This window comes from Stigmatopora argus, chromosome 11, assembly GCF_051989625.1.
Source record: "Stigmatopora argus isolate UIUO_Sarg chromosome 11, RoL_Sarg_1.0, whole genome shotgun sequence".
NCBI classification, from domain to species: Eukaryota; Metazoa; Chordata; class Actinopteri; order Syngnathiformes; family Syngnathidae; genus Stigmatopora; species Stigmatopora argus.
In genome coordinates this window covers 8,751,280-8,765,642 of record NC_135397.1, presented here as the reverse complement: position 1 = coordinate 8,765,642, position 14,363 = coordinate 8,751,280, and the positions used below count along the sequence as shown (strand labels likewise).

The window sequence follows — 14,363 nt, the reverse complement described above, 5'->3', positions numbered from 1 at the left end:
ATTGGGAGGGGTACATTTGTGCTTTTTCAAACCCCACAGGTTTGTAGGAAGTCACAGTGTGAGGACCCATTTCCTATTACACATTCGGAGCCCTTAGAACAGGGGTGTCAAACTCATTTTTGCTGCGGGACACAATGCTTTCCTTCAGGGGGCCATTATGTCGCTCACCTATAGAAATATTTCATTTATTTGGCTGTCATTGAAGGGGCGAGACGTCTATCCATTTGGACTTTGAGGGATTGGACATGTTTCACGTTATTAAAAAAATAAGTGGGGAAACAGTAAATATTCTCCGCTTTATTTGTAAATTTAAACAATATAGGAACATTTAAATGATCTTTTTATGATTTGTTTATCTGTTATTTATTTACAATTTTCAAAGAGGAGAATTAGTAAGAATTGTTTTCTTTTTTTCTATTTAATTTAATAAACCAAAAGAAAACAGGAAATATTCTATTCCCCTTTAATTTTTTTGTTAAAATGGAGATGCATATTCTATAATTTTTGCATGAATTATATTTGAGCCAAGCAGTAAATGCACATGATGCACTTTGGTGGGCCATACAAAATGAAGTGATGGGCCAGATCTGGCCCCCGGGCCGCCGATTTGACACCATTGCCAGAATTACCGAGCAATTTTGCAGTGGCTTCAAAATGACAGTCCGTTTTTTCCCTGACAAAGTTCCACTCATGTTTATGTGTGATTTAAAAACAAAAAGGAAAAAAAAACTTTGGGATGTGATGAACGATGAGGGGGGAGGACTTTGGGCTTGAATTTCAAGGCGTGGTGTTAAAGAATAGGCGACCAACCGGTGAATGGATGTTTTTTTTAAATGAGGAAAAAAAAGGGGGAGGAGGAGTTGGCTGTAGCAAAAGTTTTCTACGACTTAGTTCACTTCGCCCCTCCCCGGCCACCGACAGGCATTTATAGCCCGCAAAAAAGGACTCGAGCCCGTAGTGAAGCACTTTTGGCTCATCGCTTCTCCGGGGGAGGAATCCCACTCATCTACTACTCCTCAACATCCCAAACTCTCCCCTGTCTTTTGCCTTCCTTCGTCGGTCCCAAAGTTCGCCTGCTCTTTTGCAAGCGACTTTTAAAGAGTTCCCCTCCAACTTAAAATAGCAGTCGTGGCACAAAGCAGCGCTCGTCGCAGTGCAGCCAACTCGTTCCTCCATGAAAGAAGGAGTGCACCAGCAAATTTGGGGAAACGACATGTCTGCAAGCGTCTTATCCGCTTTCTACGACATGGACATGCTTTACAAGGTACGTCTGTTTTCCTGCTTCAACTTGTACTCTGATCGCGATCGATGCCATGTGACCGAGGCGCATTTGCTAACATGTCCGCTCAAAAAAAAATCTTTAATTTTGTTTAAATTATTATTTTTTACCCCCTCAGCAGGATAAAAGCACGAACATGAACGCCCTCCACATCAACAGCATGCTGGACAAGAAGGCTGTCGGAGCCCCGGTCACTTCCGCGGGCTCCGGTGGACCCTTCACGCCGGGATTTTTCCGCCGAAACTCCAGCAGCAACATGGAGGCGACAACCAACGGCAACAAGTACCCCATGAGCTCGTGTTACAGCAGCCTGAAGGAGAACACGCCGAGCGGGACGACCACGCTCATGAACAAGGAAAACAAGTTCCGCGATCGCGCGTACAGTAGCGAGAGCGGAGACCGCTCCGTTCTGCAGCAGAAGGCCGGCTCTCAGATCAACTCGACCCGCTACAAGACTGAGCTGTGTCGGCCCTTCGAGGAGAACGGCTCGTGCAAATACGGCGAGAAATGCCAGTTCGCCCACGGTTACCACGAGCTCCGGAGCTTGTCCCGCCACCCCAAGTACAAGACGGAGCCTTGTCGCACGTTCCACACCATCGGCTTCTGCCCCTACGGTCCCCGGTGTCACTTTATCCACAACGCCGACGAGCGCCGGCCCGCTCCGGCTTCCAACGCCAACGTGCAGGCGGGGGAAGGGCCCCGCGGCTACGGCCAAAGGGACATCCTCCTCCCCCCGCAGCAGCACCAGCATCATCAGCAGCACCAGCACCAGAACCAGCACCAGCAGCTCTGCTACACCCAGAGAGACAGACCAAAGCTTCACCACAGCCTTAGCTTCTCCGGCTTCTCCAGCCACCACGGTCTGGAGTCCCCGTTGCTGGAAAGCCCCACGTCGCGGACCCCGCCCCCGCCCGCTTCGTCCTGCATGTCGTCCTCCTCCAGCTTTTACGACGACGTGTTGTCGCCTAACTCGATGTCTTGCATCCACGGTGCCTTCAACTTCCCCGGGCAAGATTTAAAGACTTTACTGGCCCCGCTAGCCGTGCACACCTCCGGCGGCTACTCCAACAACCACTTGGCCGGCGGCGCCCACTACGGAGGCGTGCAGGGCGGCATTTGCCCCCCATCCCCGCCCACGCCCACCTACAACATGAGCCACTTGCAGGCGCTCCGCCGCCTGAGTGAGTCGCCGGTGTTCGAGCCTCCCCCAAGCCCGCCAGACTCGCTCTCAGACCGGGAGAGCTACGCCAGTGGGTCCATCAGCTCCTCCGGGAGCCTCAGTGGCTCCGAGTCCCCCAGTCTGGACGCTGGGAGACGTTTGCCAATCTTCAGCAGGCTGTCGATTTCAGATGACTGAGTGGGTTTTTTTGTTTGTTTGTTTAATGTAGAGGAGGATTATGTCAGCAGCTTCCAAGCCTGCCTTTGAGCAGCCGGACATTTGAATCTCTACCAGCCTGAAGGGGTGGTGGTCCTGTTCCCGACCTCCCTGGTGGGGGGAAAGTGAGGAAAGTTTCACCCACGGGGATCAATAATTGTCCTTGAACTGGCATTAGATTACTATGATCTTTTTTTTTCATTTTCTGTAATATAGCTGTATTAAAAGTTTAGATAGCAAACAGAAGGCATTCCATCAGTGCCTTGCCCAAGGGCTCATGGCAGCCCATGTTCCCTATTGTTTTTTTTGCTCTATCAGGCGAGTCACACTTTTCCTGGGATTAGATGACTTGACAAAAATAGACTATAGAAGCCAGTCGATTTCCTCCCATCCTGCCAAGAATATGCCTCGACTCAAAGTAACTTTTTTTCTCCCAAACTGCATCTTGTTTTTTTTTTCTTCCTCTGAACACTTCAACTTCCATTCCATGTCTGTCTTCACACAGCGCCACCCAGTGGTTAGGTTGGTTAGTGTAGGTTGTTGCTTGGTTGAAAGCACTCTTGAGTTGGGTTTGTTTGGGGAAATCACTGCTGATGGTTGAATATATATTTTTTTAGCTGTTTTGAGTGATTTGCATAGCGGTGCATAACTGGCTATGGACTATTTAACTTATTTATTATCTTGTGAAACAAGTATAGGCTACATTGGTAATTTGTGACCATACTATATTTATCAAGTATGATGAAGCAATAGATCTATATTCTTTTATGTTTAAATTATGATCGCCATTATTAATCTACATAAAGTGGAGTGTATGTTCTTTTCACAGTAATATATATTGTTTTCTCCTTTTTTTGTAACTTCACTTGGTTATTTTTTATTGTAAATGAGTACAAAAAAAATCTTAATTTAAGAAAACCTATGTGATATTTATTTCATTAATTTTGTTTCCTTGTTTACGTTTATTAAAGTTTGCATAATTGCTGTTTGCTTCTGAGCTTGTGTCAATGCTGTAGAAGGCTTTTTTTCTTCTGAGATTTAGATGATTCTGTAGAATGTCAACACAATGTGGTTTTATAGACCGTCCAAATCTTTAGGTTTTTTTTTTTGTTATTTTTGAGATCAGCGACAAAGAATCCAAGTCAATAAATTAACCAAAAAAGTATTTTTTTCCCTCCCTCTCTTCTGGTTGTACGAGGTCACACTGTGATTCTAGCCACGTGCTTAAGAATGTAGCAATCCCATGTGCCCCAGTATTATTGTGTAGTGCCTATGGGGCTCACCAGCATGACATGCCTTTAAAATTAACCAAATAAAGTATTTTCTTACATTGCATCTTTTATACGCAGGTTGAAATGAATGTAGTTTTGGATTATATTTTTACTAAAGGTTGTTACCACTTGGAGACTCTGACGACACCAACAACCGTAATCTCTCTTAGTCCCCATTCCTCTTCATTTAATTCTCTCGTTTGCCCTGCTTTCTGTTGATATCAAAATCTAGTCTGAGTGTTGAGTTTGCTGCAGAGGGAAGTGGTTGAACATGCCTGGTTTGTACATAGTAGGTACAGGGGGGATGCGCACTATGTACTTTTGACTACTTTATCAGAAGTAAAGCTTTTTGAATGTAACAAAATGGACAAAAAGACAACTAGAGTTGTTTTCGGGGAGTCAGTTCACTACAAATTGAGTGTGAGACTGTTGACTTTGTACTGTACATTTTTTTTAGTTCTCCCAATAAAAGAAAAAACATCTTTTGGAAACATCTTGTTCTTCTAGTCATTTGACAATTCAGGTCATTTTGACTTAATCTGTTGTTTCCTTAAAGACATACGGAGTATTATAACAATGACACCTCAGTTAAAAAAGAAAAACAGCCTTGAGAATTCCAAATCCAGGTCACGATAGAGCCTTGTATGGCCTGCGTCACTTCTAGCCTGAGGTCCTCATTGCTCTTCCTCCTTCTTCTGAGAACACATTAAGTTCAACAAGCATGCACTTGTCATTATGAGACACAACTTTGTTCACAAACCAAAGGACCCGAATCTGGAGGTGGCCTGCAAACTCAAGCAAGGCTTGCCAACAATATCCCACAAACTGGAAAGCTGTATTGTACTCTACTAGCATTAGATAAATACTTAACTATTTGTTCACCAGCTCGAAATGGACTATTCTAATGTCTAGACCACATTCTAATTCCTGGCCTACTATGAGTAGGATTACAATGCCTGTGCTAGTTTATCAGGAACTTCTAAAAGAATACTGCAAGTGTTTTCTTCAAACTGTAAAGTTATCAGTGGTAGCATAGGCATTAAGAAAATAAGAAGCCCAGCAGTCATGCAGTGCCCGGAGTTCACGCCAAGATAAGGGGCCTGATAAAGGCCCTTGCAAATATTTACCGTGTCCTCAGTATTTCATAATGATGTGTGTTTATCAGAGCAGAGCTAGGGGGCTGCACAATGTTTTAGGCTGTGCCAAGTAGGAGACCTGCGGCTTTAATGTGTGTGCATATAAGTGTGATAAATTGTACCAATGGGACCAGGATGTCAATCACTAAACCGACAAGTTATATATGATTGTTTCATGTGTGTGAGCTCTGTAAAAGATAATCTATTGCTCCACATGTAGCAATGTTTGTATGCACGCTGGGGTCTTACTGGTTAATGAGTCTAGAGTTGCGACAATGAGAGGAAATTCTCTGACTTGTGATTAGGGCAGGAAGAACCCTGGTTCCTGGCCACCACCCATTTCCACCTCTTCTCTGTCTTGCTGTTTTTCCTTCATCAGTTTCCTTTTTCTCTGTAGTGGTAGCCAGCAGCTTGGAGAAGTTACTATTTGTGTTCGACTGCCGTGTTAGGAAATTCAGCTCGTCCTGGTATTGTTTTGGTCATGCACAGGTCTGACCTGAGGTCAGACAATAATTGCGCCTACTTTCCCGACGTTGTTTTGGTCTCCTTGTACCCCAGATGCGTGGAGGATTGCCAACTACGTATAAATTAAACTTCTCAGGGAATGTTTCTCACTTTAAGATCTTAAACCCCCTAATAGGGCTACTGACTACTGTGTGTGAATGTATATTCATTCATTCGTCTTCTGTACCGCTTATCCACACAGGGTTGCAGGAAGTGCTGGAGCCCAGCCAACCACAGGTAGCAGGCGGGGCCTGAACTTATATTTCCTCAAAATGGTGTCCTCCCTTCTAACCTCCACTGTGATTTGTGGTAAAACTCCATCCGCAAATAAACGCTTCAAGGTGAGCCAAGGTGAGCAGCGGCGAATGGATACCGAGAAAGGTCATGTTGTTTGCAGCCATGTTGGGAGTTGGCCGATGCCGACCCAGTTCAACCGTTGCTGCTTGTTTTCTCCCCTTGATGCCTGCCAGTTTGTAAATATTTACCAAGTATCTTGTGAGGGGCATGAGTGTTTACTGCTGATGTTTGTGGCTCCTCAGCAAGTGTCTCTGTGTGCGCGCGTGTGTATGAATCCTGTGCAAAAGGGATGCGTTTTGCTTGCTGCACTGTGTAAACCTTAAATAAATGTGTCAGATGAGGTACTTCCCTTGGTCTCTACTGTTTACTAACACAGGGCCTTGGCTGGCTACCTCCTGTGACCCCCTCAAATAACAGAGGCATGCAGGAAGTGCTTGTTTGAGTTGCCACACTCTATATAAAAGCACTGACATCATGTTTTTGCAGGCAGAACATTTTAGGAGAGACAATTTTCTGTGTTCTTTGGCAAATATATTGGGTTCATGCAAAAAACCCGCCCCAGATTTGATTAAATTCTTGGACTTTAGGCTGTGGTGCGTGGGCAATCGTTTCACTCTGCTGTAGTTAATTACTGCGTACGTGGGCCGGTTTTCATATTTTTCAAGGTCATGATAAGCTTGATTGAAGTTTTAGAGATCGTGATAAACTTCACGGAGCAAAGCCTCTTAATTAACACTGGGGTAAATCAAAATTTAGCAATGTTATGTCAACGCTCATTTTTCAAACACAACATTTTAACGGCAATTGACGTGACTCGGTCTGTTATTCCTCACAAAGACCGACCCTGAATAAGCAGAGGGAAACGTAGAGCTGGTCAGTGTCATATCACCACTAAAATGGGAATCAGTTATTTGTCAGCAGGAGTCGATCGGGATAACATGAAGGTTGGGAAATTTCTTCAGGTGAGAGGGTGAAGAGACCGAGCAAGCACATGGAAGTCTGTCAAAACGCAAGCATGCCTCGGGCTGTGTCGTTTGAGAGATGCAGCTGTAAAATGTAACATGTCCCATCTAGTTGACTAAAGGAGCTTTACTTAGTCCAGGCGTGGCTTCCAAACATGTGATTGGCAACCCAGCTCAGAAGGTGATAAGGAACTATCGGTGAGAGAGAGTAGTGAATGTAATGAGAGTGTATGGATGTTTGTGCGTGGCAGTGTTACAATCTTTTTTGATTTTTCATTGTACTTACGTACCTTAATTTCTGCACACAAAATATTCAAATCAAATCTAAAAAGAGAAGTCTCTGGCTTACTTCGATTTCTTTTACCTAAACGCACTCAGAAGGTCAATAGCCTCACGCGAGACAAAGAAGGCTGTGGTGAATGAAGCTTTATGGTCAGTACTGCTGAGCAGACAGAGAACTAAGAATGAGGAGTATGGCATCGTTTTGTGGTGTTTATTTGGTAAATATATCACTATTGATTTCTCTCATTTGGGTGTTTTTGTAACAAGACAACCCGTGAGATTAGAGTGTGCAGATTTTCGTGAGAGGATGCCCAAGCACCAGAGCAAGGCAGAATAATTACATATAATCATCCAAATGTTTATGTTGTATAAAACTTCGTAACTATGTTGAGAGGCTGCGTGTTGCTGCAACTGTGAACGAGGCCAGATGTTTTGTGATTCACTGGGCCAGAAGGCGAGATCTGATTGTCATGCAGCAAAACTGAAAGATCTCTGATGCTATTCACCACACTTAATGGCTAGTGGTGTGTAACTGTTTTGTTTTGTGTGCATGCATGTCATTGTGTTAACTTTTGAGTCGCATGTGATTTTGTCATGCGACTACCTCAACAAAAAAATTGAGAAGAGCATCATGGTTTGTGAGGTAAACATAGACTCAGACAAGGCGGATAATTTGTACATTCATACACGTACATTCAATGTATTGTCGATCTGTTATTTGTTTCCACATGAGGCCATTTATTGTTTAATTAGAAACTGGTCCATGCTGCATAAAGGTTGGGAACAGCTGCCCTCGTGGGGTCAGAAAGAAAAATGTTAGTCTGATTCCAGCGCCACATATAAAATAAAGACAAAGATTTATGGAGACCCCTCTCTCTCCAAGAGGTAAAAAGTTCAGGTCACCTTTGAGGTTTGACCTGCATCTGGTAGAGGGTTTAAGGTCCTATTCCCGGATGTATTGTATGTGTGTGAGTGTGGGTGCTCCAACAGAGGAAGAGGGCTGTTGTTAGTTCTGCTAGGTCTAGTTGCAGTGTTCTTACTCACGTCCATATTTCATATCTACAGCTTTCAAACAAAAGGCTATGTTGATATAATCTGCCGGCCAGTCGGAGGAAATGAGTGTTTGTATGCTCACAAACGGTGTTTCTGTTTTTCTTTTGGTGTGATCCTGTTTTTCCATTAAGCTCATTAAAGTGTCCTGCTTCATTTCTTAACATATCCACACATCTATTTGTTCAAGAAGAATTTGATTCATGACCTGCCATTCAACAGGAGGGTTCCATTTGTTTCTGCTTAACATCCCTAACCCTCGGAAAAATGTGGGGGTCTACTATATGGGTAAATCACAATACTGTCACCTGTTGCCAACGAAAATTAACTTGTTAATTCTTTTCATTCGTTGGCCGCCATTGACGGTGACCGATGCCCAATCCATTGGAACAGGGATTTGTGGCAGCGAATGAACAAATAGAGAATGAACATTCATTTGTTTGCTGCCTGCGCTCTCAGTACAAATGAATTGGACAGCGGATGGCAAATTAATTTACATTCACACAGAGAGAAAGATGAAAAAGGCCACGATTGGGCATCTATCATCAATAATGGCACTGAAAGAGGTAAGAATCCTCAAAAAGCCATGGTCACTTCCATTTATCCTCTAGTTGTTTGATTGGTGGAGGTCTTAGCTCTCAGGTTGCTTCTCACCTAACTAATCTAATCTTAATATCTTTTCCCTTTTTTACAATACAGAACCAAGGCCTGCTCAGACTCTCTTCAACCAATACAGGTATAGTCATCCATCAATGACCCCTTTAAGGGATGGTTGAGTAAAAGCACAGTACAGACTACCTTTATCCTGAACTCAGGACACTCATTCATGCTCTAGGGAAGGCGAACTGCAGTATGTGTGTGCCTATGTGTGCATGTACACTTACTCAAATACTACCGAGGAGTGAGAAAATACACCTCCAGCACTCATTTGCACACTGTGTGCATCTGTGTCTTGAGTAAGTTTTGCATCCTCTATTACAGTATACACGCTCACCAATTGCAGTGTTTCTAGTAAACACGGCAAGATATTATAATCTTAGGTAGCATGATGGAGTAGTGGTTACTTGAGATGTCCTTGGGTTGAACATTGGCACTGGCCCTAATGTAGACTCCTTGCCTGCAATGTTTTTTGTTTTTTGTTGCTCCCATTTTCCAAAATGTTTGCAATCAATCATGTTAAGATTTGGTTTAAAGAAAAGTTAAAATTGTAGATGCCTATATACGAAGAGCAAATATTTGTTTTTATCTTGAATATGCTTCAAACTGTATAATAGTGAAGTCCCTGGCAGCAGGGACAACAACTAATCCTCCATGTTGAAACGCTGATAAATATCCAGAAAAAGGGTGAGTCAATAAACCTCAAGCGAATTGTCCCATTTATACGAGTCACAACCGTAACACATTCTACTCCAATTCACTCAGACTTTATGTAACTTTCATTACCGAAAGAGACTGCTTTTTGTGTATATTCGCTCAGTTAAAAAGAGGTCATCCCAAGTCACAAGTGTCTCATCAAAGCAACTACACAAGAGAGGAACAATGACTGTTTTCCCTCTCTAAGTGTGTGATAAAGACACACAAACTACATAAAGAGATTCTTTCATTCAAAATAGGGCATATGTCTTCAGCTTCGAGGCCTCTCTAATTAAATACAAACCCTTGTAACATATTTATACATGCTACCTCTGATATTCACATTCATTAATTTAGAGAAAATAAGTGAAATTTAATACATCTTAAGCAAAATATGAGTAGATTATCAAGAGTTCAATCGTAAATGTCAAGACAAATGTATAAATATGAAAAAGAAAATCACGAATAGCGTGGGACTGTAATTGGAGAATCAACTGAATATGTTTTATTTGTTCATATGAAGCTGTGGCTCCCTATTTGTATTTCCGCATACAGCATTGACCTACATTCTCCCTTAAACATTACCTGCTAGCGTGTAGCACATATGTAACATGATAAGAGGTGCTTATCTTTGGTACTCAGGTTCAATAAAACCACAGGCTAAGCAATCACTTTATCTTCTCTACAACGGGCCTCACAAACTCAATGGCACAATCTTCAGGACTCGCTAATACCATGAGATTGTCTTCAACAAACAGAGATGCGTGTTTGAAATCTACCTCTAGTACATATGGAACATATCAAAACCAAGGCTCTAACGGTTGTCAAGAATTAGACAGCAGCTTTACTTCACGTGTGCGTGAGTCATAAAACCCTACTAAAGGCCTGATGGACAAACAATCAAATGAAATCAAAGAAAACATGACATTTAGGCCCCTTTTCAGGTTCTCATTTACAACATTCATAGTGACCCAGGTTGACCTACTTCTGTGGTCTATATTGGTGGAGCCCTCTTTCTGTTAACGCTAACAATGTTAATGTTTAAAATTGTAAGCAGACTTGTAAAAACATCATGTTCTAAATGGATCCTGATGTTTACTTCAGTGATGATGTTATTCATAAGTCAAGATTTGTTAATATTACACATACTACACTATCAACTTTTGAATTTGTCTGAAACGAACTGTTCCTGTTTATAGCTTATTGTGTTGTCATGGTGTCTTGGCTTTAATTTAAACTTTGTACCCATTGGGTGAAAAATGAAATACTGTGCAGTCAAGGATAAATGCATACATACACACGGCATAGTATTAGATCAGGGGAGTCAAAATGTTTGACTTACTTGCTCCCACTCCAGGGTGTATGCAGAGCAATCTCAGGCCCATCTAATAAAACACAGTGCGATTGTATGAATGCTGACCACTGAGGACTGCTTTTCACATTACCAAATACTGTACATTCCTCCAAATGGTAAACAGGTCCCTGCAGTAAAGGCTGCTATGTATGCAACTGCAGGCGCAAGGCACACAACCTGTTGTGTCACGGTTGAAGGGATAACTGTGTTTTTTCTGTTCTAATGATTGTGTGTGTGTGAAATTAACCCGCCCAGTTGATCTATGCTGTCAGGAAGGTAGCAGCTGGTTTGTCACATCACACCTGCAATAGAAAAACTTTGCTCATCATCTGTGGAGAAGAGAAGCCACTATCATGTCGCCTTGCTTGCTTGTACGTTCACACGTTTGTTGTCTTTGTGTGTTTCTTGATGATCATTTCGGGACAGATTGTGAATCTGAATGGTTGTCTGTCTATGAAAGTTCAATGTGATTGACTGGTGACCAATCAAGGGTCTGCCCTCTGCTCAATGTTAGATTGGATAGGTTCTTGCTGCTACCTATGACCACAAATAGACTAAATCATTTAAAATGGATGGATAGGTGATGAAGCAATAAACATTTATATCTTGATATGTCAGACAGATGTACGTACATAGTTCGTGTATGTACGCAAACAGGCATGTTTCTGATTTCCATGTATTTTCACAGACAAACATTTACATTTTTTTTTGCATGCAAATACACAAGACTGCTGTTTATATTATTGCTTTCCATTAACAGACAGACAAATGTTTATATTTTATGTGCATGCCGACATGTTTATATTGCATGCACATGTGAATAGACACACAGATCTTTACATTGTTTTGACAACAGATGTAAAACATGCATACTAAAAGGAAATTTGAACGCAAATAATTTCTAAAAATGCCCAAAACACTTCAGCTCAGTCTACTTATATACTTCTGGACCTACTATTGCTCCAACTTTGCCCTGAGGGTAAAATGGGGCAGTGTCATGTGCATGTGTGTGTGCCCAGAGGAGGTGCATGACTGTTTACACACCCATCAGTATGACCTGAGTGTTAATCTCAGACAGTGCTTCCATCCCCCAACCTAGTCATTCCTCACAAGTGCAAGAGCAGCTGAGGTCTTGGGGTTAAAACTATATCTGCTCTCAGTCTGTGATACTGTTATCTGCCCGAGTGATTGACTTCTCCAGGGAATAAGTCCATACACCAGTCTGTTGAAGGTTTACATCAGAAGAATATCAACCAGGAAAGGAAACAGTTATTGCTACGAAAAATTACCTCATTTGGTGCAGTTGCACATGGATTTAAGGTGAATCCTCTATACATGATATTTATATGGAACTGGTTATATCGTTCTCTATTACTATAGCAAGTCATCTGACACCCACTGAAAAGGACAGACAACATTTAGTCGCTGCTACCTTCCCATTTCAAATGGATTGGACATTTAACACAGTCAATGGCAAACAATGAGTAAAGCAGTGTCTGACCAAGCCCTGATAGTTATTACTTTACTGTCAAGTGAGCATACAGTAATTTAGTATTATTTTTTTAAATATATATTAAAAAAGAAAAAAAAACGGTATTTAAGGAGTATCACTGAAACACTTGTTTTTACTAGTAATGGGATATTTCTTTAAATGAAAAGCTCCACGCCTGCAGGGGCAGGATTAAGCTAGTGAAGGAATCAGTTGCACATTTAATTGAGTCTCTTATCTTGACTGTGAGAATTTCAAATCGTTTTTTTTCTCCAAAGAAACGACTTATTCCTCATATAAGTGCACCCATTGAACCTAAACTTTGACCTTTTACCTTACAGATCAGTAAATTGATACAACAGAGGTCTTTCAATCATCAATTAGTTGTAGGTTGACTAGAGGCGACACACAGTCGGGAACCTGTTACAACAGCTCCGCTAATGTTCTCATATCTTTGTACTTTTCCACCCATTTTTTTTAGCATTCTTCAGAGTTAATTTTCTCTTACCACAAATCAGTCTTCATGTGATAGAATTATTTTAATGACAAATAACCCCTTTTAAACCATCATTATTGTTAGTCGTCTATTTATTTTAAAATAACACTGTGTCCATGTCCATTCATCCTTATCAGCTCATCAACAACAAGAGCACACATGGTTGTACTGTTTTTTTTGTAGACTGTGTTGTATTATTTTCTGGCCTCGTGGTAATAACCCTCAAAGGTTTATACTTGTCAAGAGGTATGACTAAAATTTAAGTAAAACTCTTTTTTTAGTTTATGATTTAACATTTTTTTCAGTTTACAGCTGGTCACTGTCAAATCTGATCAGGCAAAGCCTAAAGAATACATGGATATTTCCAGTATAACTTAACTATAGTTGAGAGCTTGCTATTTGAGAGCCTTCTATTATTTTTTATGTGTATGCATTCGGGTGTGAGTATGTGTGTGTGCTTCTATTCTTTTCATATCGCAAGACATTCAAATGACCGTTATTGTTGGTTATGATGTGTTTGCTTTGTGTGGTTTTCCACGGACTGTCTCGGACATCTCTCACCCTTCGACCCCATCGTTAAAGGTCTGCACCAGAGTTTGCTGGTTTGTATTCATGCCAGTTTACAAAGTACGCACCACAGACTTTTTAGGTTAGATCCGGACCAAACAGGGCAGGTGTGAATACGCCTTCAGTGTCAGGTGAAATAACAAGAAGGAGAGTGAGAGGAAGGCCTGAACGGGTTTAGGGTTACTGAGGTGACACAGAGTCACTCTCGGCAGGTGGCAAAGTGTGTGTGTTTTCACATATGTACCGCGTGCCCATGTGGGTGTGCAGGGATCAGTGGTCGGTTGCTGGGATTCCTCTTTACTGGTATTTAGCCTTGCTGCTGCAGAGCCTGTGTTCTTAACCATGACAGCTGCTAATCTCTTGGTCTTCTGACGAGCTGTCTGGCTGGAAATAGAGGTGTTTGCGCAATTGCATGTGTGCACATGTGAAATTTACTACTTCTAACCAACATTCTTTAGCTTTAACTGTGTAACATGGTGCAACAAAGTCTTCTCCAGTACGCATATAGGCTTTAGCCTGGAGTGGGGTGAGCTTTTAGGGCAAAGGTTGATGAAACCCATCAACCTTTTAGCCCTCGATAGGGTACTCATTTAACTTATAGCCTTCCATTGACAGCACTAGACATCTAATGCATTTTGAATAGGAAAGCAAATAATCACTGCCATGCCTCCTGGTCAAAATGGATTGGGCGCCTATTGCCGTCGATGGCAGTGAAAGATGTTAGTTACTATTCATGCATTCATTTTCTGAGCCGCTTATTAATAATAATAATAATAAACACACACGAGTCATTCTAATTGGGGAGCAGAACTACTGCATTTCTGTCATTTTTCATTCATTAGTTTTCTCTTGTGACGTTGATCGGTTCGTGTAAAACTCGTCAAGTGAGTGTCACATCATGGTGAGATTGTTGTTTCTTCACTACCTGTTTTATTTTGAAATCATGAC

General features: G+C 41.9%; 1 protein-coding gene across 2 annotated transcripts; it reads left to right on the top strand.

Annotated features, from left to right (window-relative positions):
• Positions 1–863: 863 nt before the first annotated feature.
• Positions 864–4,416, top strand: zfp36l2 (zinc finger protein 36, C3H type-like 2). Of its 2 annotated transcripts, none has more exons than XM_077613501.1 (2): positions 864–1,264; positions 1,401–4,416. In XM_077613501.1, exons 1-2 carry the CDS (start codon positions 1,175–1,177, stop codon positions 2,634–2,636), a joined length of 1,326 nt encoding a protein of 441 aa, XP_077469627.1. In that variant the 5' UTR covers positions 864–1,174; the 3' UTR covers positions 2,637–4,416. The 2 variants fall into 2 exon arrangements, with proteins under 2 accessions (XP_077469627.1, XP_077469625.1); XM_077613499.1 differs by having other exon boundaries at positions 866–1,264; positions 1,398–4,416.
• The last annotated feature ends 9,947 nt before the right edge of the window (positions 4,417–14,363 follow it).